The sequence below is a fragment of the Oculina patagonica genome, chromosome 6, assembly GCF_052425735.1.
Source record: "Oculina patagonica isolate OP01 chromosome 6, crgOcupat, whole genome shotgun sequence".
NCBI lineage: Eukaryota > Metazoa > Cnidaria > Anthozoa > Scleractinia > Oculinidae > Oculina > Oculina patagonica.
The window spans coordinates 23,909,477-23,936,997 of NC_135763.1; the positions used below are offsets into that span (position 1 = coordinate 23,909,477).

At 39.5% G+C, this 27,521-nt stretch overlaps 2 protein-coding genes across 5 annotated transcripts in view; both read right to left on the bottom strand.

The window, feature by feature from the left end:
- Positions 1–3,312, bottom strand: part of LOC144657957 (uncharacterized) — a 3,862-nt gene extending 550 nt beyond the window's left edge. Inside the window, exons 1-2 of the mRNA XM_078518290.1 lie at positions 3,144–3,312; positions 9–860 (exon numbers count right to left, since the gene is read on the bottom strand). Of these exons, the coding sequence (XP_078374416.1) occupies positions 9–860; positions 3,144–3,225 (934 nt within the window). The 5' untranslated portion in view covers positions 3,226–3,312. The remainder of the gene's footprint in view (positions 1–8; positions 861–3,143) is intronic.
- A 15,652-nt stretch (positions 3,313–18,964) lies between these two features.
- On the bottom strand, positions 18,965–27,317 carry LOC144657073 (uncharacterized). 4 transcript variants are annotated; one of them, XM_078517367.1, is made up of 7 exons: positions 27,160–27,317; positions 26,372–26,503; positions 22,303–24,234; positions 21,583–22,158; positions 21,223–21,330; positions 20,287–21,006; positions 18,965–20,223 (listed from the first exon to the last, which is right to left on the bottom strand). In XM_078517367.1, exons 1-7 carry the CDS (start codon positions 27,239–27,241, stop codon positions 19,559–19,561), a joined length of 4,215 nt encoding a protein of 1,404 aa, XP_078373493.1. In that variant the 5' UTR covers positions 27,242–27,317; the 3' UTR covers positions 18,965–19,558. The 4 variants fall into 4 exon arrangements, with proteins under 4 accessions (XP_078373493.1, XP_078373495.1, XP_078373496.1 ...); XM_078517369.1 differs by lacking the exon at positions 21,223–21,330 and having other exon boundaries at positions 21,835–22,158; XM_078517370.1 differs by lacking the exon at positions 21,223–21,330 and having other exon boundaries at positions 20,287–20,754; positions 21,655–22,158.
- Between the last annotated feature and the right edge of the window lie 204 nt (positions 27,318–27,521).

The window sequence follows — 27,521 nt, forward strand, 5'->3', positions numbered from 1 at the left end:
GTCATCGCCACTGTCATCATCATTGTCATTATCATTGTCATCGCCACTGTCATCATCATTGTCATTATCATTCTCATCGCCACCGTCATCATCATTGTCATCGCCACTGTCATCATCATTGTCATCATCATTGTCATCGCCACTGTCATCATCATTGTCATCATCATTGTCATCATCATTGTTATCGCCACTGTCATCATCATTGTCATCATCATTGTCATTGCCACTGTCATCATCATTATCATCATTATTGTCATCACCACTGTCATCATCATTGTCATTATCATTGTCATCGCCACTGTCATCGCCACTGTCATTGCCACTGTTATCATCATTGTCATCATCATTGTCATCATCGTTGTCATCGCCACTATCATCATCATTGCCATCATTATTGTCATCACCACTGTCATCATCATTGTCATCATTATTGTCATCACCACTGTCATCATCATTGTCATTATCATTGTCATCGCCACTGTCATCATCATTGTCATCGCCACTGTCATTGACACTGTCATCATCATTGTCATCATCGCCACTGTCATCACCATTTTCTTCTCCACTATCATCACCGTTGTCATCATCATTGTCATCGCCACTGTCATCGTTATTGTCATCATCATTGTCATCGCCACTCTCATCACCATTTTCTTCTCCACTATTCTCACCGCTGTCAACATCACTGTCATCGCCACTGTCATCACCATTGTCATCATCATTGTCATCGCCACTGTCATCATTATTGTCATCATCATTGTCATTTTCCCTGTCATCATCACTGTCACCATCATCATCACCATTGTCATCACTTTCATCGTCGGCGTCGCGTTCATCCTCATCATCCTGATTGTCATCCTCTTAGAAAAAAGAAACACATTTTTCTGTTGTTAGTAAAAGTAGAGTATAACTTCCTATACCTCATATACAGTGGAACCTCTATTAACCACTCTCGGGGAAATGGCAAGTTTCCACTTAATAGAGATCAGCCGCTTTACAGAGTTTCGTCAGATATTTTCGTAAAGCCTTTTAGATAGGACACGTTATTGTAGTGCAAGTAGCATGGAAAAGAATCATTTAATCACGTAGAAACGACAACAAATTTAACTTGTGTTAGAACTATTTTATCAGTCGTCACCTTTTTATTTTACACTCTTATTGGTCAGGACCGTGTGAAAAAGGCATATCACATTCTTGCTGGCCGTTAAATAGGGGCGATCACAATAGAAGAACGATAATCGGGACGGCCAAAAGGTGGCTGTGGCGGCTTGATAGAGGTGGCCACCTTAAAACAGTATTACTTACAGTATTATACTGATAATAGTTGCGACTTGGAGCAAGTCTAATATTGTGCATATATTGTTAGTCGGAGTAAGAAACCATTATAACGATTAGCTCTTATAAAAACTTAAAAAAAAGGAAATTACTACTATAGCACATTTTAGAAACTTATTATTTAAAACGCAATCTTTCCGTCAGTTAAAGAGGAATAATTGCAGCAACCTTGCTGGAAGCCTGATGAAGAGTATTTTACTGATATTCATTTTTGCATTTTTAGGCATTGTATCCAACGTACGAGAGGAAGTTTTTCATACTAAAAGACCTAAGGCACCATCTTTTAGAAATGTCATGGCTCGAATAAAAAATCTCGTAGCGACGATTGGTTGCGATTAACTACGTATACTGCGTTATGAAACTTTTATGATTGAGAAATGTAACATGTATGGGTCACTAGTTGGAATTTAGGAATTTTTTCAGGAATTTTCTCGAGAAAATCATTTGTGGTAAAATACCTAATTTTCCGACGATAAGAGGCTATATGCTGAGCATCATAAAGGAGCAAAGCAGTAAGACGTGTTTCTTGGTTTTCACTTTGCCAAAGCCTTGGAGAAACCATCATCGAATTTGCAAGCATTTTAAATCCTTTTTAATGCATCAAATATAATTGTTGAGTGCCTTAAATAAGTTGTCGAAGTAATTTGTCATCTATCAGATGACTCGTCCAAATTTGTTTCGTCGATTAAGCAGGACGAAGGCGGCCTTTAAAGTTTATATATGTGAACTAAATAAGCAGTCAATCCTAAAGTAGCATTACAAAAGCAAATATCGTTTAGAAAGTGCCGCGATCTTGTGTTTAAAGAAGAAAGCGAGGTAAATGCATTCTTTAATTAGACTTAATGCAATACGTATAACTTTAAAGCAATAAACAAAAGCTATATTTCTAAGCAGAGATCCTGAGATCGAAAAATTAAGAGTTAAAAAATTTTAACAGGACACTGCACTGCTTGGCCTTGGGATATACGCTCGCGTTAACCATTCTCTTTGTTACCGCCGAAATAATCGCATTCTTACAGCACTCAAAACGCAGACTGCAAGGAATTGTCATTAGCACAATACAAAAATTCTTACAGAAAGTAGATGCATATGATCTTAACATGAACGCTTTATAATGATGAAAGCCTTATTATTAACATAAACAAATGTAAAAACATTGCAGTGGAAAATAGCCACTGCCCATTTTTCAAGGAAATTGTCTTTGCGATCTTAAAATGCCATTTTTTTGGCGGGAGGTTTCTTTTTACTACTTTAGACTTTTCCCCATCATACGAATGGATGGTAAATTAAATTAAATAAACACTAAAACATGTATTTTATATATTAAGTACTGCAGAATCTTTTGAACTATGTGGAAGCAACGTGTCGGCTGCCTTTTATTCTGCATCGACTGATATTCGCAGGGTGAAAGGAACTGTGGCAGCAAAACCAATTAATCAAAGCCTTAGACTTTCTGTAAACAAAAAAACTTTTCCGGAAGGAAGGAGACAGTGTAAAATGTCTCATTATACAAAAGAATTGGCACAAATGCTGCATCACCGATGAAATTAATTGACAACGGATTTAAAACTACGAGTAGCTGAATACTTTAAATTGCCACTTGTGTATTTTATTTCCAATTTTTGAAAACGCTGCTTCATATGAAGAAGACCAGTGATGATACATGCCATTGTCCCAGCTAAGTTAGTTTCAGAAAATAACGCCAGTTTTGCCGGCATTTTGAGCATTTTGCATTCAATTATCGGACACTAAAAATTGAAAAGGGAAAGTGTAGTAAGGTTAAATGGATAAACACGCGGTTATCTTACCATCTGGAACCGGCAAAGGAAAGCTCCATAGCGGTGTCAAAAGGCCCACAAGGCAAAGAAAAATCAACGTTTTCGAAAACATCTTCTGTAGCTCTTCACGTTTTTTGTGATGCTTTTTGGAAAATGATGTCTTCCACTCTAAATGATAAATTGTATTTTGCAATAGAAAGGCGTTCTGAAGATAACGAAGCACAGCTTGATATCGTTTGTAGCCTTTGATATCGGTTTATAAGCAAGCAATTCGGGAGTTGTGAGAACTGCTTCGAAAGCTTAGACTTTATCAAACAAAACCCTTGGTTAATTTTAGAAACACTAGAGTCTGGTGGTGTGATTGGAAAAACAAACAATATTAAACTAACAAAAACTGGTGTTCTTTTCCTCTCTTTTTGTCTTCTCATTTTAAAACATGACACTTCAAACAAACAGTAATCCTTTAGTTTGTTATATGAAAAGTTCAATATTAAACGTTGTTGAAAAAACTGTTATCATTAATGGCCTTTTATTGGTAATTTGTTGATAGAGGTGGGTTGTCATGGTAATTAAAATATGTTTTTTCTGTGCACGTGTCTAGCTCTAGAATATCACCCTGGGTAGGCTTGATGTTAACTGCCAACTATGCTAGTTCGTTTAAATATCTAGCAAAAGGTGGCCGTGGCCGCTTAATAGAGGAGGCCGCTTTATAGCAATATCACTTACAGAATGATACTGATAGTTAATAGTTGCGCGACTTTAAAAATTGGCCGCTTTATACGCGGTGGCCGCTTAACAGGGGTTCACCTGAATTTTATTCCTTTTCAGACCAGGCGTACAAAGTCCCGAAAACTGTTTGGGCCCGAAAACAGTCACGTAAAGATCCCGAAAACTGTTTAATGTGTTTTAAAAAACCCCGAGAATTCCGGGCCCGAGGAAATCACTCCATTTTTTCCTGTAAACTTTACGGGAGCTCTTGAGATCTCGAAAACACTTCTCGGGACTTATATTGTCACTATAAATTGCATCTCCGAAGAACTTTTTTGAAAACAAAAGGCGGCAAAGGGCTTATATGAAAATAACAACAGTAAAGGATATGAGAGAGAAAGACGTGTGACAGAATTCGGTTCTTTAATTGACAAGTTTCAAAACAAACTTCGGCGCGCCAAGAAATACTTTCACTTCGCGAAGAGAAAAAAGCGAGCTTTAAAAACGTACTTGATTGCCGACTTTTCCACCTTAAATTGTTTACAGAAACTTCCACAATTCATTCAGTGTAGGTACAGCAAGTCTGCCAAAGTACTCAGCGATAATGGTAGAGAAAAATTCAACCAAAAGTAACTTTATTCAACCAAAATTCAAGGTTTCACGACAAGTTAATGGCTGTTTAATAGCGCAAGCTTCGTAAATTACAAGCCGGTAATAGACAAATTTAAACAAACAGAAATGCTTTAAATACTTTCATCAAGCTGCCTTTACATTAAGTAGCCCAGAGGTTAATCAGTGTTAAAAAATAAACATTGCAGTGCAAATGTACATATCGCCAGAGATAAATTTTTGCAGACGATTCATCGAAAATGTTTTGAATTTGATGCATACGTGACATTAACCGAACTTAGTGCAGCGGTGTCAATTGCAATTTTTGAACCAATAACAGGCTGGACATGTGAAGCTCATGCTAGTTCTTGCATTACAAATCCCGAAAACCTCCCCGAAGAATACGGGATTCTTTCGGCCTTTTTAAGAAACGCTTTTTCCGAACCCGAGAAACGCGCCCAAAAAAGCCCAAAAAAATTTTTCGATCCCGAGAAGTTTCCGGGCTTTTGAGAAACGGACGCCAGGCTTTTTTGGATCTTTTCAGATCGCGGGGGTCCACTCCCCTGTGTAACTTCTGCAGGAAACAACGAATGGTAACCCAATTATTAAGAGTATTTTGAATGCACGAAATTATATTGATTGACAAAATTAAGTTGTCATGACAACACATTGATAATTTATTGCCAGAAAGCGTTTGTCGTACATATCTCCAAAGTGCTTTGATAAATAGTAGCAAAATCTTAGCAGATTATGTTACGAAACATTTATAATGTTTAAAAGGGCAAAAATGGGGAAAAAAGACAAAATCATTTATACAGCCGCCATCTTGGATCCGCCATCTTGGATTTGGAATTTTGTGTCCTGGCCACAGAAAATTCGCAAAAATTGCACAAAATATTAAAATAAATGAATCAACATTCAAAAGGGCTAAAATGCGCAACGAAAAGTAGCAAAAAAGTGAAGTTTTTGAAAGAGGCAACCTTATTTTTTTTTTATTATTATTATTATTATTCATTTCAATAGAAAAAAATGCACAAATATAACGTATAAATATACAAAGAAAATATACAATATACATATACAAGAAAAAAAAAACTTACAAGTATAATATAGTTATTACTAGATCGAAAATTAAAATACATCTTTGAAATAATGACGCTAATTACTCATCTTACAGCACCCTCTTATTTTAAATAATTCGCTTTAACTGCATTTAAATTTTTCGAAGATATATTTGAGTTTTACATTGGCTAAGAATTCATTCAATAATTTCTGATTGTATACATGATATTTTGCATATAAAAAGGTGAAGTTTAACTTTCTAATGATATCTATTTCTTTGTTTATGTTATCCTTGTCCTTACCAAAAATTAATTCAGTTGGAGAGAGGGTGAGAAAGGCGGCATTTTCTTTATTAAACCATTTTATAACCTCTGCGAAGAATAATTGGCTCCAATTACAGCTGTAGAAAGTGTGAATTATGGAGTCATTTAATTCACAATATGGACACTTTGCGTCCTCTGCCACACCAAAAAGAAATAATTCCTTTTTTGTGACTACTATTCTGTGTAAGAGTTTGAAATAAAATTCCCTAAGCTTATTATCTCTACATACGTTTCTTACGCGACTAAAAAAAAGGTTGTAGAGATGCTTGACCAATTTGCAAGTCTCTTTCCCATTTGGAGGTAGCCTTCGGTTCAATTTGTTCTTTATTTACGAGGGTCCGATAATAATGTTTGTTTTTCATTTTGGTTAAGTTGATGGAGGTCTCTGTGGAGAGGTGAAACATAGTGCTAGACAACAAACCTGCTCTGTCTACGGGGTATGACAGGGGCAACCTTATTGATTTAAACGCAAAATCTCAAATTGCGGCTGTGGTGGACAAGTCAGGCGTTTACCACAAGAGGCTTTTCCTAGAAGCGTGGCATTCGCAGAGGGACCAGAATGCGGGAAATGAACACAAAGACATCCATGGTTTCTATAAGTCACCTTCATAATGTTCCTAGTCTCGCGCAGCGTTCGCTTGTACAGTACTTGTATTAGTCAGGCGCGCGCGTACAAATGTGTAAGTGTCTAACCGTTAAAAAGCCGTTGCTTTTTCCGCCATGTAAACAACACCGAAGGTTCTCAGTCAAAACGTCTTGAAAAAAAGGTACAGTATAAGCGCTGTTTTACGCTCAAATGAGTTAGCGTCCGAATTTATAAAGGAGCATTACTGATTTGAGATGGCTCGAGTATGACAAGAATGCATCGTTGGATTATTAAATCCATAGGTTAGATCATTGTTCAGCAAAAACTTCTAAAGAAACACTTAAAATTCTTAGGATTCTAAAATTTGCAAAAACCACCCATCAAGATGTAGTTGCCATGGTAATTTCCAAATGTTTTTGCAAACATTGTTTATGTTGAAATGTTCGTAGTTAAATTTTAGAAAACGCCGTGAAGTTTCAAGGCTATCGTAGGAACGGGTTAAATGTTATTAACGTTCAAAGTCAGCGCGGGCACTTTCCTCCAGCTCCCCACCCACCCCCCCCCCCCCACCCCCCGGTCTAGAAAGGGTTAAAACACGAAACAAAATACATTGACAATATATTTGATTACAAAGAGTATATTCTTTTGCAATGTAAGGAGCATGATACTTGTATTGCGCAATTTGCGGAATTTATTTATACAAAAAGACCAACGGCATCATCTTTTAGAAATGTCATGGGTTCAATAAAATCCGGAAGCGACGATAAGTGTCATTAACTGCTGCGTTATGGAATTGCTTTTATGATTGAGAAATGTGACATTTGCGATTTTATTGGGTCACTTGTTTTACATTTGGGAATATCATTTGTGGTAAAATACCTCATTTTGCAATCATAAGAGGGTATATGCAGGATAATGTAGCAAAACAGTGAGAGATGTTTTCCCTTAGCCATAGCGTGGAAAAACCACCATCGATTTTGCAAGCATTTTAGTTTCTGTTTGGTGCATCAAATATAATTTTCGAAGGCTTCCAATATGTTGTCAAAAAATTTGTCATCTTTCAGTCGACTTGTCCAAACTTGGTTCGTCGATCAAACGGAACGAAGGCAGCTTTACAAATTTACATTTGTGAACTCAGTAAGCAGTCAATCCTAAAGTTGCATTACAAAAGCAAATATCGTTTAGAAAGTGCCGCGATCTTGTGTCTGAAGAAAAAAACGATGTAAATAGATACTTAAATTAGACTTTATGCAAACGTTAGACACTAAACTACCTTTATTTCTAAACAAAGATCCTGAGATCAAAAAATGAAGAGTTTGAAACAGGAAACTTTACTGCTTGGCCTTGGGATATACGCTCGCGTTGACCATTCTCTTTGTTACCGCCGAAATAATCGCATTCTTATAGCACTCAAAACGCAGACTGCAAGGAATTGCCATCAGCACAATACAAAAATTCCTAAAGAAAGTAGATGCATATGATCTAAACAGCAACGCTTTATAATGATTTAAGCATTATTATTTACAGAAACAAATGCAAAAACATTGTGGTGGAAAAAAGCCACTGCCCGTTTTTCAAGAAAATTGTCTTCAGTTTGCGACCTTAGAATGCCATGTTTTTGTCAGGAGTTTCCTTTTTGCTATTGTAGACTTTTTCCTATCATACGAATGAAAGGTAAATGAAATTAAATAAATGTTAAAACAGGTATTTTATATATTATGTACTGCAGAATTATGAATAAATCTTATTTTGAACTATATGGAAGCAACGTGTCGGCTGCCTTTTATTCTGCATCGAACGATATTCGCAGGGTGAAAGGAAGGGTGCCTGCAAAAACAATTAATCAAAGCATTGGACGTTCTGTAAACAATAAGAACATTTCTGAAACGAACGAAACAAGAAAAAACAGTGTAAAATGTATCATTAGCAATAGAATTCGCACAAATGCTGCATCACCGACGAAACTGACCAAGGACTTAAAACTACGAGCAGTGGAGTACTTTTATTTGCAACATATGTATTTTATTTCCAATTTTTAAAAATGCTGCTTCATATGAAGGAGACCAGTGATGATAAATGCCCTTGCACAGCTAATTTAGTTTCAGAAAAACGTCAGTTTTGCCGGAAATGTGAGCATTTTGCATTCAATTGTCTGACACTAGAGAAAACTTCTCTGTTATCAGTAAAGGAAAAGTGTAGTAAGTTAAGGTTAAATGGATAAACACGCGGTTATCTTACCATCTGGAACCGGCAAAGGAAAGCTCCATAGCGGTGTCAAAAGGCCCACAAGGCAAAGAAAAATCAACGTTTTCGAAAACATCTTCTGTAGCTCTTCACGTTTTCTGTGATGCTTTTTGGAAAATGATGTCTTCCACTCTAAATGATAAACTGTATTTTGAAATGGTAAGGCGTTCCGAGGATAACGAAGAACAGCTTGATATTGTTTGTAGCCTTTGATATCGGTTTATAAGCAAAGCAATTCGGGAGTTGTGAGAATTGCTCCGGAATCTTCGATTTTATCAAACAAAACCCTTGGTTTAATTTTAGAAACACTAGAGTCTGGTGGTGTGCTTGGAAAAAACAAACAATATTCAACTAATAAAAACTGGCGTTCTTTTTCCCCTATTTTTGTCTTCTAATACTACAAAATGACTCCTCAAGCAAACAGTAATCCTTGTCTTTGTTAGATGTAAAACTTAATTTTAACCGTTGTTGAAAAAAATGTAATCATTCACGGCCTGTTATTGGTAATTTGTTGATAGAGGTTGGTTGTCATGGTAATAAAATTTATTTTTTTCTGTGCACGTGTCTCTAGAATATCGTACTGGGTAGACTTGATGTAAACTGCCAACTATGCCAGTTCGCTTAAAATTTGCTATCCACAGCCTTTATCTTTTTTCTTATAATGTGAGATTATATTGTAGATTTTTTTCGCTAATTTCAATCGTCTCGTATGAAGGCATTTTGAAAAAACAACTTCTTCGCGACAAAGAAGTTGAAGGTTTGGCAAGCTATGAACCTATATTATATATTGTATGTTGCCTTTAAGTCTTATCATCGTTGATAAGGCCATTTTTTATTCTTTATGTGCTGGAGTGGTTAATCAATTAAGTAAGTTCGCTCATTTCTTTGGCAGAAGAATGTCAAATAACAATTTAAGTAACTCAGGTTGCCCTCTTTTAATTCACTTCTTTCACATCCTTCAAACCGTTTCGTTAGAGGGAAGGTTAAGCTGTACTGCTTGCCACCATTCGAGGGACAAATCGTTTGCTTGAATACAGGATAAATAGGGTTGAAGTTTTGGAGAGAAAATGCTTAACATTTTAGTGTAGTACATGGAAAGGAAATATACCTAAAATGCCATTGACATTTCAAAGAATAATTCGAAGAACGTGCACATAATATAGACAAAGATTGCAGTCATATAAAGGTTGCAAGACGCATAGCAGTGGTGCAAATAGTCAAAATCTACAGTAAGAAGCAAATTAAAACAATTTATTGTTATACCGTATTATTTGGTGCTTAGTAATTTATCAGTCAAGTGTTTTGGAAATAACAGTATAATAACGGTATAATAAAGGTGGAAACTTAAGCATTGATGTTACTTTGTGCCTCCAACAAAAATGGGAAGAGCTTTTGTAAGCATTTGCTAGCATAAAATGTAAGACTTTAGTTCGTTCCAACGAGATGCATGACATTTGTTTTACATGGTTTGATATGAACCTTGATCATCACTGACAAAGAAACATATTGCTCCACTCGCTGGGTTGTGCCTCGACGCACGTCTTTTGAATTGAAAAATGTCATCTAATGGCCATAACACATGGGCAATATGGCATTTACTATGACAAACATTGCTGGAACGGTAGGCAGAGTGCCTAAACAATATTTTCTTGAAGATAAATGAGATATATATTTGTTTTAAAACAGGAATAGACGTAAAGTTCAGCAACGAACAGTTTTAGTTTAAATGAAAATGAAGCTTCCTTGGAGCTCATTAGACAAGTCTTCACACATTCAGCATTTCTAAAGTATATTATCCTTAAGATCAGCCCTCGATACATAGTTAAAAAAATACAAAACATCTTAACACATATTGATGTGGTTGACAGTAGACGGCGAAATATAACACATGCCACCCAAGTTTTCAAACGCCTAATTTGATTATTTAACATGCAAGCTGAAAACTATATATATATTAGGTTTTCGTAGTATTTCTTTTTTTCCAAAGAACAATTCAGACGACCGGTGAGGGCAATTTTTTTGGCTTTTTCTTCAGCAAACAATTCTTAGTGTCGTTTAAAAACCTTTTTTAAGTTATATTAACCTTTATGTTTCTTGCATCTTTTAGGTTTGGCCAAGCAACGCAAGGTATTATTAACTAAGTTGGAGATGACTGAACAAAAGTTGTTTCAGGAGATTCAGGAGATGCCGTTTTAGAATTGCAGCCGATTTGTATTTAGACCAAGGTTTAGATATTACTTAAAGCGTTTGATGCAGCTTTTAAACTAATTCGATAGACGTTTTGGGGAAAGAAGTGCTCCTACGACATTTTCGATGCCACCATCTTTGAATTGCTCCCCAATCTCAAAGATGACTTCAGAAAACGTTTGGCATAAAGTTAAAACGGATAAAGTATTGTTTTCCTATCTACTTTAGTGCCATTGCTTTAAGCTTGTCGTGTCTGCTGTTTTAATGGCCCATGCACAAATGCTCAGCCGATATTTAAAGGCGTTTAAGTCAGTCTTAAGTTAACAGCAGGACCTGGTTATTCAAAAGCTGAACTAGGCTATCCACAAGGGCCCGGTTGTTCAAAGGATGGATAACTCTATCCACCGGATAAATCACTAACCGCTGGATAGCGCTGTATGTATTGTTTCCACTTATCCATTGGATAGCGACTTATCCAGTCGATAGCATTATCCACCCTTTGAACTACTGAGCCCAGATCTAAAACATATGCAGAAGGTTCATTATCTCGAGTCAGCACTAGAAGCCGGCTAAACGTTATTGCACATAACCACAGGTAAAATTGCTGTGGAGGCTTTGCTTGAGCGCTACAAACATCCAGAGTGTACGAGTAATGTTAATGGGATAGAGCATTCTCAAGAGCGATCTTTAGAATATCTAGCAATCGATCTGTAACAAGTTGTTTAACAGTACAACAAGCAATAAACGATAGATAACAGAGATCTTTCAGGGAACAAAAGGAAAACAAGGGGCAAACCATCCCAGCCAATATTCCCTGATTTTATCAATATAACATTACCAAACGTCAGAAGCTTAAAGTATTCGGTTTATGACAAAAAGGTTTGCAAATTGCTTGTTAATAGTGAAAGAATAATTCAACAGTATTTTACAAACAGCTTAGGAAACGTCACGATAAAAAGTTTACCATTTCGTGAAACGATTTCAGTTCTACCATAGCAGTATCGATACTCTTGACCTTCACTCGATTTAGGTCCCTGTATGATTTACACTGATTGCCTAAAAGTGAGATATCTGATCATTCGCCTATTTTGCAAATTTAATGACAATATAGTAATATCAACGAAATAAATTTAAGGGAAACAGCTATGAAAACTAACATCAACGGGAAAAATGAGTACTGTTTCATATGCCCTACATACAAATTAAACTTCAGTAAATATAACAGAAATGTTGGAATAGTAAATTTCGTAAATTACATTAAATTTCTTATCGCATTTAGCCTACAAAACAGTCTTTGAAAAAAAAAATGGTAAGGAAAAGGAACGGAACGAGGTCAGCTCAAGAAAAACTTCCAAGCTTTCTAACAGACTATTTACAGTGAACTTGCTTAAGCAAAATTGTAGGGCAGACATTACTATAAAAGGTCTGGCAGATGCGTGCAGAACATTATCCGAATTAGTTCTCATTCGTGGTGTATGCCACCAAACCAGTTTCCATATTATTCTAAGTGATCATCTGAGAAATAAATACGAAATCAGCAAAAAACTGGTTTGTAGTTCTTCTTACATGTATGCAGTGTCATCTGTAGTTTGTAAACAAGGCTTAAATGTAGAATTGAGTGACCCTGGCTTTATCATGAAAGGAAATGAAGTAAACGCCAGCTTGGCCTGAAGTAAACGATGCTCTGTAGAACGAAATATCGATTCATTTTTCCCTTTACCCACGGCATAACGATTTTCAGGTCAACGAGGAATATCATTCTATCACTGCTTCAAGATCGGAGACTTTTTAAAGGAGGGATACATTTCATTTCAATTAATAACAACTGGTTTCATGACTGCTGCTAACATTTTGTTCTGATGATGCTCAGTTATATAACAAAATATAACTAATTGCTTTTTTACGGATTGCACTCTTAAGTTATATAGAACACACATACATTTTCCTTTGTGTATTGTGGCCAGTGTCACCTTACAGAATGGGTAATTTTATTTAATATCCTTTTTTTTCTTTGAGAGACAGGCCGGGCTGTATTTTGTTAAATAATTAAGGTTGTCTGTCAAAAATTGGATCTTTATATAAAACGTGTCGAATACTGAAAGGCACAATCTTGGAAGGGAGTACGTAAATATGCTTTCGCTATATTTTGCTGTCTAATACGTCAGCTTACTCTAGAAATCGGAACAGATTGTTTTACAAAGGTTCATTTGATTTCAAGATCAATCTGTTGTATGCTACACATCGCCAAAAATTAACTCCAGTAATGTTACGATATTTTTCTGTAAATTGGTAAAACGTTTCTATCCGTATATGCATATCGATAAACCCTAATGACAAATGGTTTGATATTTCCCTGCAAGCGAACAGTTCACTTGTTATAATCACGTATCAATCACGAATGTGATCGTACTTCGGAGTTTTGAGCTTCGATGATAATGTGACTACTTGTTTAAATTATGAATATAGCGCATTTTTATCAACATCTTTAAAAATATTATTTCAGTTTGACAATATTTGTAACTATGCATGCCATGATCGTGTCATTAAGCGAACACACCTACGTGCTTACTTGACTGATTGAGACTTTGTACGCTCTCCCGCCACAAATAAAATAATTTATGCAGCTTTGAGTCGAAAATATTTCAGTTTTGTTTTGTTAATAATCGGAACCATTACGAAACAAAATAGAAACACCTCTTACATAAAGCAACACGCTGCATTACACTGGCAAGTTTTAAAGGTGCACCCTATTCATCTCAGTGCGGAGTGCATTTCCTGAAAGAAGATAAGATGATACTTGCGTTGTATTTTTTAATCTAAATAAAAATTGTGCGGACCGATTCTTCTATTATAGCATATTAAAGTCACTTTTACTTTTGTTTGGCGACTATTATTATTTGGGTTCCTGATTAAAACAATAAATCTGACATGTATGTGCACACTCACACACAATGACATAAACAACTTATTCCAATTTCAACAAGCCTATAGTATGCAATCATGATCAGTATAGCATAGTAAATGGTTTGAACCCAGGAGTATCAGTAGCTCCCATATTGCGATCGTCCGGGTGAGAGCCGTTTTGGAAAAAAAAACTCTTGGTGGGTGACTTCATCTTCAGAGTCAAGTGAAAAGTGTTTTTCAGGCCATGAGACTGGTCTTGTACGACTCCCTGTACGACTCATGTAAAGCTCGTCAGCAATGAATTCTAGCACGGAATTTTCTAGTTCAACCAAGGCCTGGAAGTTTTAAGGTATTAGAACTGCTATAAGGTCAAAAATAAACCATACCTAAAAACTCGCTCTTTTCAAAGATATTAATAAAGTTAACACAAATACAAGAGATGGGGGCTTCTTTTAGCTTAGAAGTGGAGAAAAAAAAGGCGAAAGTTGGTTGCTATAAGCGCCATTTTGCAATGTTAATGATTAGCGCTCTGCCATCCGAGTCGATATGACCTCGCGTTGACAGCAATATTACCTGAATCGGCTTTACAACATGCGATCGTATCAACGCAGTTCGAGTGAAATTTTAGTAAAAGACGGCAAAATTCTTTCGTATTTCATCTTCGAATATAATTCGAAAGCATCCACTAAATCTTTGCCTCTTTTTAAGCCTTCTAAAGCTCACAAAGAAGCTGTCTTGATATCCGACCCTCGCAGAGCCCAGAGAAGACGCAGCATGAGTTCCGTAACGCAATTGCGAAATTTGGCGTTGCTATGTGTATCATATTTGTTTACGCCGCCATGTTTTCTCCGACAGTAATCGGAAAAATCCGTATTTTTTCGTGCTTGTTCGTGTAGCAATCGTAACAATGCGGCGTTTAACACAATGAACAGCGGTCTACCTCTGAGAATTCAATATGGCGTCGAAAAAAACAGAGCGTCGAACGCACATTTCGCTGCTTACATTCGCTAATTTCGCCGCTGTAACAGACCGCCTCGAAAGGTACTTGCAATTTAAAGGTGTAGAATTGTCAGATCTCGGTGAAATTTGCACTGTTTATTTGTGTAATGTCGAGGAAACTGTGTGTGAATACCCGGAGCGGCCCAGACATTTTTCACAAAATTATGGCTGTTCAAAGTTGAGGCACACATAAAAATAACTAGAATGCTCTATCTCCAGAAGTAAATGCTGGCATACTCCGGGTATTTGTAGGTAATTAAACGTTTCTATCATAAATCGGCTCCAGTTGAAATTATCTCTGTATCTTTTAAAGAAAAGCCGTAAATCGGCAATCTTTAATTTTATGAGCCTGCGATTTAACCGCGAATTCACACCTAAGGTGTGAAAATTGACACCTCGTATATCATTTTCCTGAATGTCCAGGTCTTGTTTAATAAGCCTATGTAACTTTTATTTTGAAAAATGATTTAATGTTTGAGTTATTAATTTTCAAATTGGACATGTTTATAGCAGTTCTACTACCTTAAAGACATTTCATAATTACAACACCCTCGTGGGGTAAAAAACGTTTTATTTATCTAGCTACGTAGCAGACATCTGTGTAGTTTTTGGGAATTTAAAAGGCGCGAGATTGCGAGATGGCCATCTCGCGCCTTTCGCATTTTCCAAATGCGCGCCCACAAAATACCAAATGAGTCCCCAAAACTGCACAGTTGCCCGCTACGCCGTCGTTCTGTTTGAGGTCCGTTCATTGGCTTTATTTATCTTGACAATAAGTCATTTGTAAGGTGCTGGTAGTTGCTGGCCTCTGTTAAGAGTACCAGTCAATCCTGTGGTTTGTCAGTTATTCTACATCACCATTTCTCGATGCTCATTTGTGTTCAGTCAGTCTAGTTTAAGGTTTCTACCAGTCTCGCCACTGTAGAAAGCTTGGCGGTCTGAGCATGTTCATCTCTATGTTTTTAGAAGTTGAACAGTAAATTTCGTTCGTAGCTTATCGGACGATACAGTAGACGTGTTTTCCACAAGAACTACAACGCCGACCTTTGGATGAAACGCTCATCGAACTACTGTAACTACCGAAATCAATGGAAATCCTACACCTGTTACTATAGCGACTATACCCAATATCAATGGCGTTTCTAAGACCATCGCAGGGATCCTGAAGCCCTACAATATCCGCTTAGCCCAGAAACCATTGAGTGACCAGCTGAAAATACACTTCTATTGCCTACTTAATCGAAGTCTACAAGTGTTTGTTGGTCTCCGTACTAACTAATGCAGCTTCTACTTCAAGTTGACCGCATTTTGTTTTATTTTACAATCGCAACGATTGCAAAACAAAATAGAAACACCTTCCCCATTGTTGAGCATCACACAGTGTACCGTTGGCAATTGCAAACTCAAAAGGTTGACCACTTTCAGCTTTCCATAAAATAATCATGCATATGTGTTCCTATCATGTGTCGAATACATTTCCTGAAAGACTGTACAATGATACTTGCAATTTGTTTTCAACTCGAATTAAGAAATAAATTCGGCGATGTATCTTTTCAAAAATCACAAACAAAAAACTTAAATTACTCAAAAACTTGCGTTTTTGAGTAACGGGTACTGAGGAACTAGTTTCTTATTCGTCGCTAGATTTTTCCTATCTCCTGCATTCTAACGTTCACGTTCTTGTAACCAAGAGATATGTATCCCCTTTCCCTTCTATAAGCTTCAGCTTCGTCAGGTGTGTAATGTAGGAATTAGTATTAAGAAAAATTCTACAACCAGAAAAAATAGCAATTGAAGCACCTGACTAAATTAAGAAAGTAGAACCTGCAGACGAAGTCTGTCATATTGATGTCTGTTTTTTTCGGAAAAGGCTTGGAATATTGGCTTGTTTACAAATACGATTTTGATGCTTTTATTTTGGTTAGACTTTTCCTTATTATCAGCAATGCTATTTTTATGGAACAGATTAATGGTACGTGGTCTTACGGCCTACATGTATATGCAACGGTTTCTGTTATTCCACACAAGTTTCCATTTTAATCCAAATGACAATTTTCCGGGTAGCGAAGCATCGGAGCCGAAGGTATAAACTGAATTCGGGTATAAACTCTAAACGGGCACACTGTTTCAATATAAATGGCATGATAGGAAAATTTGAGAGTCAATTCGAAAACAAAGTCGTTGCTGACTTGGAGCCAGGGGGAAACGTTCTTTCATTTCAAGGGATGACAAGGGATCGCGATGACATAAAAGGCGTGTTCTTTGACTCTAGTTCCGGTGTTCTAGAATATTATCATGGAGAAAACAAAAACATGCACCCGGCTGGCACAGTGAGAAATGTTTTCCTCATTAAAGGTTCGCCATTTAACGATCACGTGATACTCTATGCCGCTGACTTTAAGGTTGTCCAAATCAGTGGAAGCAATGAGTATGAATTTAATTGTGATGATTTGGCTGTTGCTTCCTTCCAGCCGCGTCAGTTCCAATTTATCGACCAAAGCACAGAATTACCAAGACTACATTTAATAACGACAAGTCCCGAAATTACAGAAAATGACGTTATTCTTCAAAACAGAATGTTGAAAGTTTTCGACAGAACAGGAGAGTCACCAAGACGCATATTCGAAGTGTTGTTAGAGACGGCTTCAATGAGTGACCTTTTATTAACAACGCCAATTCTCGACCGCCGGTTTGACCACGATCATATAAATCCTGTTCTAATCACTGGGACGAGACAAACGCTACATTTTCGTGTCACTCAAAGAAATGTTAGTTACGCGTGCAGCGATCACGACGATCTGTTGTTCTTGAAATGGCGAACTAACCAGGAGAGATGTTACGATTCCTACAATATTTACATGCAACGCGGCACAGATTACGTGGTCATCAGCGACAAGTATCTTCTCGATCCTTGTGGCATTAATGGCCAATCAGTTACGCTTTTCCTCAGTCACGGTGGTTACAGAAACGGCATAGCTTATGCTTTCATGATGATAGATAAAACGCGTACTGCTAGATACGGCTTTAGTTTTAATTTGTGGCGCGCTGAAAATGTAATAAACGAGTATGGGGATGTTCTGTTTTGACAATCTCTATGATAAGTACATTGAGGTCACACAAAGAACCTAAACATTGCAACTCAGACTGCCGAAGGCATCTCAGGGGAGTGATTAAAAATCGGGGGCGGGGGGGGGGGGCATTTCCCAGTTATGGGCTAATGGAAATCCTGCCGCTGTAGCGGTCGCATTTTCACTACCAGAAACCCATAAGGGTTGAAACGTGTAACGCGCGCGCACAGCGTTTGAATATTCATTTTGCTAAGTACCATATTTGGAAACACGAAGAATTTGTACGCGAATGCTTTAACGCGTAATGACACACGTAACATAATTTTTGGTTTTGCGGTAAGTTGCTTGAATTTCGACCTAAACACCGTAAATTTCTTACAGAAACTAAAGAAATACATAGTTTATCGAAGCAAAGTTCTCCAGACTACTTCAAGACGATGAAACAGGAGAATTTAACCAAATTTAACTTTATTCAACCAAGCTTGTTCAAAAACAAGATTACGCCATCGAGCGCGAGCTTGCGCGCGCTGTGAATTTAATCCAAATATAGCAATTTTGATTGGTTGAATGTTTCTCGTGATTTTCCAAATATGGTACTTAGTGTAAACGAATGTGCAAACGCTTTGTACAATGCGAATCATAGGGAGTTACACGTTTCAACCCTTATGGGTTTCTGTCACTACTCAATTGGCTAAAATGGGGTTGCATTTTCAAGAACGTTACTAGAATGGGGTCGCACGTTTTCGAGATTTTGGCGGTAAGAAAATTGTGGCAAGTCGATATAGGGATTCCCGGTAAAAATGTTATCGTATTTAGTGCAATCGGTGTTCTTGAAATAACAACATTAACATTAAGCAGTTGCACAATAGAAGACCGAGTTAAATTGTCTAAGAGGTAGATGCATGAACAGAAAGTGACTAAGTTGGGATCGCAAAATTTTATATTCATACAAACGTGACTAAGATGGGTCTATAATTTGCCAAATAATAGACTATATACGCCAGCGGCACATAGCAAGAACCAACCCAAGCACCTCCCCCCCAGATTTGTTTCCAATTTGAGGTGCAATTTTAAATTGCTGTTATTTGATTTACTAGAAGTTCACGTTTTATCACGTTTTTTCTCTAATAAATCAATAGTAATCAACGTTGAAAGTACATAGAAGATATATACCAGCACATTTATTAAGTTGAACACTCGGAATGCTGAAGAGCAGTCGTGGAGTTTGTAAATTTATCGCCTGTGCATGGCTTGTAATTTAAAAGCTTTTCTTACATCCTGCGTTGTTCGCAGTTAGTGTTCCGTTCGCAGTGATTCGTTGCATGAAGTGTCCCTCGCACTATTGCTAAAATGCAGTTTACAAAGAACCTTTCTTTAACTTCTACTGGTATTTAATATAAATAGGAGAATAAATACAACGATTTTGCATTTCACACTTTCTAATGTAGGTGAAGATTCAGGTGAATAACATGGTTCAGCACAACGGACAAACGTTCGACTTACTATTTACATCTATTTACAAACATGTCAAATCTGAAGTGATTATCGTCGTCTCGTAAAAGTTCTTTGAAAACTATATTTAATTCTAATACAAATTTTTCGATTACAATGAACAGAACTCGAATCTCGTGAGACTTCTATGCCATTCTTTCTGCCATTTTTTTCTCGGGATTTTCTTTCTAAACTACTGGTATCAATGGCAGAAAAAGTTATTGGTGTAATTGTTCAAAGTCTCGTTGTAACTCTTTGACAGTTTCATAATAGGAAAAATAAAAGGCATATCAGCAAGCTTAAACTTCTATACAAAATATTTCCACCAGCTTGAGAAACAGCGGAGGACTTGAGTCCCCTCATCTGAGCTTCTCTAACCAAGTCGGCTATGTTGTCATCGTCGCTGTCTGCATCATCACCTCTATTTTTAATGGCATCTATGATCATCTCTTTAATGGTTTCCATATCTTTTTGGCCGTATCCGTCGTCATTGTTGTCGTCATTATCATCTCCGTCGCCATTCCCAGAGTCGTCTCCCGCATCGCCATTGTCGTCAGTATCTTCATTATCTCCCTCGACACCACTTTCATCGCCACCGTCATCACCATCGTTATCACCGCTGTCATCGCTATTACCATCACCATCGTTATCACCACTGTCATCGCCATTGCCATCATTATCGTTATCACCACTGTCATCGCCACCGTCATCACCTTCGTTTTCGCCACTGTCATCGCCACCGTCATCACCTTCGTTTTCGCCGTTGTCATCACCACCGTCATCACCATCGTTATCACCACTGTCATCGCCATTGCCATTACCATCGTTATCACCACTGTCTTCACCACCGTCATCACCTTCGTTTTCGCCACTGTCATCGCCACCGTCATCACCTTCGTTTTCGCCACTGTCATCGCCACCGTCATCACCTTCGTTTTCGCCGCTGTCTTCATCACCTTCGTTTTCGCCACTGTCTTCACCACCGTCATCACCTTCGTTTTCGCCGCTGTCTTCACCACCGTCATCACCTTCGTTTTCGCCACTGTCATCGCCACCGTCATCACCTTCGTTTTCGCCACTGTCATCGCCACCGTCATCACCTTCGTTTTCGCCGCTGTCATCGCCACCGTCATCACCTTCGCTTTCGCCACTGTCATCGCCACCGTCATCGCCTTCGTTTTCACCACTGTCATCGCCACCGTCATCACCTTCGTTTTCGCCACTGTCATCGCCACCGTCATCACCTTCGTTTTCGCCGCTGTCATCGCCACCGTCATCACCTTCGTTTTCGCCACTGTCATCGCCACCGTCATCATCTTCGTTTTCGCCACTGTCATCGCCACCGTCATCACCTTCGTTTTCGCCACTGTCATCGCCACCGTCATCACCTTCGTTTTCGCCACTGTCTTCACCACCGTCATCACCTTCGTTTTCGCCACTGTCATCGCCACCGTCATCACCTTCGTTTTCGCCACTGTCTTCACCACCGTCATCACCCTCGTTATCACCACTGTCATCACCACCGTCATCACCTTCGTTTTCACCACTGTCATCGCCACCGTCCTCACCTTCGTTTTCGCCGCTGTCATCGCCACCGTCATCACCTTCGTTTTCGCCACTGTCATCGCCACCGTCATCACCTTCGTTTTCGCCACTGTCATCGCCACCGTCATCACCTTCGTTTTCGCCGCTGTCTTCACCACCGTCATCACCTTCGTTTTCGCCGCTGTCATCGCCACCGTCATCACCTTCGTTTTCGCCACTGTCATCGCCACCGTCATCACCTTCGTTTTCGCCACTGTCATCGCCACCGTCATCACCTTCGTTTTCGCCGCTGTCATCGCCACCGTCATCACCTTCGTTTTCGCCGCTGTCATTGCCACCGTCATCACCATCGTTTTCGCCGCTGTCATCGCCACCGTCATCACCTTCGTTTTCGCCACTGTCATCGCCATCGTCATCGCCATCGTTTTCACCACTGTCATCGCCACTGTCCTCACCTTCGTTTTCGCCACTGTCATCGCCACCGTCATCACCTTCGTTTTCGCCGCTGTCATCGCCACCGTCATCACCTTCGCTTTCGCCACTGTCATCGCCACCGTCATCGCCTTCGTTTTCACCACTGTCATCGCCACCGTCATCACCTTCGTTTTCGCCACTGTCATCGCCACCGTCATCACCTTCGTTTTCGCCGCTGTCATCGCCACCGTCATCACCTTCGTTTTCGCCACTGTCATCGCCACCGTCATCATCTTCGTTTTCGCCACTGTCATCGCCACCGTCATCACCTTCGTTTTCGCCACTGTCATCGCCATCGTCATCGCCATCGTTTTCACCACTGTCATCGCCACTGTCATCACCTTCGTTTTCGCCACTGTCATCGCCACCGTCATCACCTTCGTTTTCGCCACTGTCTTCACCACCGTCATCACCTTCGTTTTCGCCACTGTCATCGCCACCGTCATCACCTTCGTTTTCGCCACTGTCTTCACCACCGTCATCACCCTCGTTATCACCACTGTCATCACCACCGTCATCACCTTCGTTTTCACCACTGTCATCGCCACCGTCCTCACCTTCGTTTTCGCCGCTGTCATCGCCACCGTCATCACCTTCGTTTTCGCCACTGTCATCGCCACCGTCATCACCTTCGTTTTCGCCACTGTCATCGCCACCGTCATCACCTTCGTTTTCGCCGCTGTCTTCACCACCGTCATCACCTTCGTTTTCGCCGCTGTCATCGCCACCGTCATCACCTTCGTTTTCGCCACTGTCATCGCCACCGTCATCACCTTCGTTTTCGCCACTGTCATCGCCACCGTCATCACCTTCGTTTTCGCCGCTGTCATCGCCACCGTCATCACCTTCGTTTTCGCCGCTGTCATTGCCACCGTCATCACCATCGTTTTCGCCGCTGTCATCGCCACCGTCATCACCTTCGTTTTCGCCACTGTCATCGCCATCGTCATCGCCATCGTTTTCACCACTGTCATCGCCACTGTCCTCACCTTCGTTTTCGCCACTGTCATCGCCACCGTCATCACCTTCGTTTTCGCCACTGTCATCGCCACCGTCATCACCTTCGTTTTCGCCACTGTCTTCGCCACCGTCATCACCTTCGTTTTCGCCACTGTCATCGCCACCGTCATCACCTTCGTTTTCGCCACTGTCATCGCCACCGTCATCACCTTCGTTATCACCACTGTCATCGCCACCGTCATCACCTTCGTTTTCGCCACTGTCATCGCCACCGTCATCACTTTCGTTTTCGCCACTGTCATCGCCACCGTCATCACCTTCGTTTTCGCCGCTGTCTTCACCACCGTCATCACCTTCGTTTTCGTCACTGTCTTCGCCACCGTCATCAACTTCGTTTTCGCCACTGTCATCGCCACCGTCATCACCATCGTTTTCACCACTGTCTTCACCACCGTCATCACCTTCGTTTTCACCACTGTCATCGCCACCGTCATCACCTTCGTTTTCGCCACTGTCATCGCCACCGTCATCACCTTCGTTTTCACCACTTTCTTCACCACCGTCATCACCTTCGTTTTCACCACTGTCATCGCCACCGTCATCACCATCGTTTTCACCACTGTCATCGCCACCGTCATCACCTTCGTTTTCGCCACTGTCATCGCCACCGTCATCACCTTCGTTTTCACCACTGTCTTCACCACCGTCATCACCTTCGTTTTCGCCACTGTCATCGCCACCGTCATCACCTTCGTTTTCACCACTGTCATCGCCACCGTCATCGCCATCGTTTTCACCACTGTCATCGCCACCGTCATCACCATCGTTTTCACCACTGTCATCGCCACCGTCATCACCTTCGTTTTCGCCACTGTCATCGCCACCGTCATCACCATCGTTTTCGCCACTGTCATCGCCACCGTCATCACCTTCGTTTTCACCACTGTCATCGCCACCGTCATCACCTTCGTTTTCGCCACTGTCATCGCCACCGTCATCACCTTCGTTTTCGCCACTGTCATCGCCACCGTCATCACCTTCGTTTTCGCCGCTGTCATCGCCACCGTCATCACCTTCGTTTTCGCCACTGTCATCGCCACCGTCATCACCTTCGTTTTCGCCACTGTCATCGCCACCGTCATCACCTTCGTTTTCGCCACTGTCATCGCCACCGTCATCACCTTCGTTTTCACCACTGTCATCGCCACCGTCATCACCTTCGTTTTCACCACTGTCATCGCCACCGTCATCACCTTCGTTTTCACCACTGTCATCGCCACCGTCATCACCTTCGTTTTCGCCATCGTTTTCACCACTGTCGTCGCCACCGTCATCACCATCGTTTTCACCACTGTCATCGTCACCGTCATCACCATCGTTTTCACCACTGTCATCGTCACCGTCATCACCTTCGTTTTCACCACTGTCAGCATCATCGTTATCACCACTGTCATCGTCACTGTCATTACCATCGTTCTCACCACTGTCATCATCATCGTTATCACCACTGTCATCGCCACCGTCATTACCATCGTTATCGCCACCGTCATCATCATCGTTATCACCACTTTCATCGCCACCGTCATTACCATCGTTATCACCACCGTCATCATCATCGTTATCACCACTGTCATCGCCACCGTCATTACCATCGTTATCGCCACCGTCATCATCATCGTTTTCACCACTGTCATCACCACCGTCATCTAGTTCGTTATCACCACTCTCATCGTCACCGTCACCACTGTCATCACCATCGTTATCACCACTGTCTTCACCGTCGTTGTCATCGCCGTTGTCGTCAACATCGTTATCACCACTGCCATCGCCACCGTCATCGCCACTATCTTCACCGTCGTTTTCACCACTGTCATTGCCACCGTCATCATTGTTGTCATCACCACGGTCATCGTCACCGTCATCACCATCGCTATCTCCATTGTCATCACCACTATCTTGATCTAAAGAAATATTTTAAAATTCGTTTAAAAATAATGTGCTTCATAATGCAGCTCTAAAATAAACTCTTAGGGGTTTCCTTTTTTACTGCACAAAATCGCCAAGTTAACGGTACTTCGCGTTATATTTTTGGAAATGTTCTTTCGTCTCCGCTGTTATCACCATTGCCATCACCACTATCTTGATCTAAAGAAATATTTTAAAATTCGTTTAAAAATAATGTGCTTCATAATGCAGCTCTAAAATAAACTCTTAGGGGTTTCCTTTTTTACTGCACAAAATCGCCAAGTTAACGGTACTTCGCGTTATATTTTTGGAAATGTTCTTGTCTAACCTTTATCGTACAGAACTTTGAGTAAAGTATCAAAGATTTACTCATTTACTCTTCAATCAGGAAAAGATGTCTTTTCCATCACTTTAAAAAATTTCTTTTGTGGTACTGCAGTCGTTAACGGGATTAGAGACTGGCTATTATTGTATGGTTCTCAGACGTTTGTGATGCAGCTTTCCAATTTTGTCATCCTTGGACTTGGTTACTTAGTATTAATAAGCCATAGTAAAAACAATCTCAAGGAGAACGGTAAATAAATGAGGCACTAGGGATACTAGTCGATGTTTCGATCAGTGATTGGTTATTCGGGATAAAGAATTTTTTTTTATTTTAAGGCACTGGAATGTACAAAGAGCATGACGAGCATAGCTGAAAAAATCTTATCCCTTGTTTTCCTTTCTTTTAGGAGATTATTTAATTTATTTGATACCTTCCTTAAAAATTTGTTACGTTACGTATGCATTTATCTTTTGACACAATGAAGAAGCAATTATTAGGATGATCATGCTTAAGATTATTTGGCAGTTTTAGAAGTAAACACGAGCTGTTGACATATTGATCGTGCAAGCAAAGAGAATTGACGTTTTGATGATCGCACTCTTTTCCTCCTTTTTATCGCAGTATTTTGAAAGAATTGGACATTTTCTTGTTGTTGTGATCGGTTTATAGAAACACTTATGACAGTTTCGAAGAATTTAAGGAAGTTCGTGCAATTTGTCTATGCGCATTCTTACTGCGCACTTTATTCATATCGCAACGTCACGCCACGTAATGTGTCGAGCGCGTACGCCAATGAAACTTTCTAAAAACATATACGGTGTGTAACCGTCCGTTAGCTTCTCTTGCAGTTTACTCTCATGAATGGTCGGTGCCCCCTACTTTTGTGTTCAGTTGATTACTTTTGTTAACGATTATCGATGTTTCGCAAAAGAATAAAAAAATCTATCAATTAAAAGTTTGATTTTAGACTAGAATTTCTTTTTGCGCGAGCGTCTTTAAAAAAGCTTTGAAAACTCTCTCTGTACGGTTCGTGCTTCCAGAGCATTTATAGTTCTTTTAAACGTTTACTCGTTAGAAAACGAGGAAAAGTTTTTTCAATAGGCGCGTGAAAAAAAATGCCACAAGTCAATCACTACTTTTTCAGCTTTTTCACGAAGCATAGCGGCAAAACTAAGATTGTTTCTCGACAAGGAGCTAAGAATTATACTAGAGGTCTTGTGTACATCCATGCTTAAGACCGAGCAGAATTGGCACACGAGAAGTGTAACGTTATAGGAAGATATTTGTTTCAAGTAGTTATTACAGCACAGCTTGCAGCTAACATGTGAAAATGGGAGGAATCCATTGTCGCCTTATATGGTACACATTTATCTGATATTATATTGTCGTTTACACGTTCGCTACGTAATTCCGCCCGTCCAAAAGATCTAATTGTCCAGTAAATCGTCTTAACCATTTCTAAACATCAACTAAAAATTCTCAGAGAAAGTTGCATTTTTTAGAAAACAAACTCTTTGTAATGAAAACCTGGTGTTTTTGTATTTGTAGTGAAGTGACACAATCAATATTAACAGTAATAAAAAATATTTAACTCTGCAAAATGAAATCAACACTATCTTTGACATCGATATTTATTGTCTAAAATGAATCGATTCCATGCGATGCAACATCCAAAAGGGCTTAAGTCACGGAGTTATGTTTGTCAAAATCGGTTATACTGAGGCATTCTTTGGAAAATTCCCTTCAGAATTTGCCATAGATCCCTTTTAAGTAACGTATTTATTTAATATTTCTATTATTTTCCTTACCTCCGTTATCGGAGTCATTATCTGAATCATCTGCATCACTGTTCAAGCCTTCAACGCTGACCTCATTGACGCTAACCTCCACGCTCTCTACTTCAAATGCTTCGATGTCATTTCCATCGGGTTTACTCCCCTCTGTGGAACAAAAAACGTATTAGGAGGGGAACTCGTATTTCATTTTTGAGTGGTTGTATTACTATTGGAAGCGTTTTTATTGTCAAATATATTCTAGAATCACCCTTTGACGTGCAAATAAAGCATAATCATGCTCTTTTTCGCTTATCGAAGACACATAAACCGCATATTACAGTAGGACCAATTCAGCAGCTATTGTGAAACAGAACGCAGATCTGAAAAAGCAAGTGCTCGGAGTATGTCCGTCAGCGGATCAATATACGGCGCTATAAATTAGAACTCGAAGGAGGAGAAAGCAATTAAAGCCATAGCCCGTTTTTGACTCGAATTGGAATAGCGTTTTAATGAAATTATTTTTAATGAAATTAGTTTTATTCACAAATGGATGCTACCAGAACTAGAGTTTAAGGGAGTTAAAAAAAAAGAGCTAGCGATAACAACATCAGTTTTTCTTTTTCAACAAATGAAAAGATTTATTCAATCGAAAAGATTTTTAATCATCGCAACAATTGCGTGACTAAAAGACGAAAGCGCTAACAATGTAAAAAAAGGAATTTAAACTTAAATGTTTAAGTTTGTACAATGTACAAAGGATAGAAGCCTAAAATTAAAGTAGGCGTTGAAGATGAATACTAAAAAGAAATTAGAAACCTTACCGTCGGGCACCGGCAAAGGAAGACCCCAATGCGGCTGCAGAAGAGCAACGAAACACAGGAGAAATAATACTCTGGTAATCATTTTTCGTCTGGTCGATCCTGCTTCTGCAGAGTCTGTGTAACACTAATGCATTCGTTCTCTGCTTCGCAATTTATAGTTCCGACGCTGACATGTCAAATAGCTATTGATATTGGTAAGCAACATTGGAACGCAACTCAGTGTATCCTGAAGCGTAATATTATCACCCTAAATTTTCTTTAATTTTAGAATCACTCGAATGCTCGATTCACAAGATAAATAACAACAAGACGCAATGCCATAGATTCCGGAGAGAATAAACTTGTAACTTTTGACGTTTGGG

Coding starts and splice junctions, on each gene's coding strand:
- LOC144657073 (XM_078517367.1), bottom strand. CDS start 27,241: ATGATTACCAGAGTATTATTTCTCCTGTGTTTCGTTGCTCTTCTGCAG. Junction 22,159..22,302: donor TGACAGTGGCGAAAACGAAG/GTGAGGACAGTG, acceptor GCGAAAACGAAG/GTGATGACGGTGGCGATGAC. Junction 21,007..21,222: donor TGACAGTGGCGAAAACGAAG/GTGATGACGGTG, acceptor GCGAAAACGAAG/GTGATGACGGTGGTGAAGAC.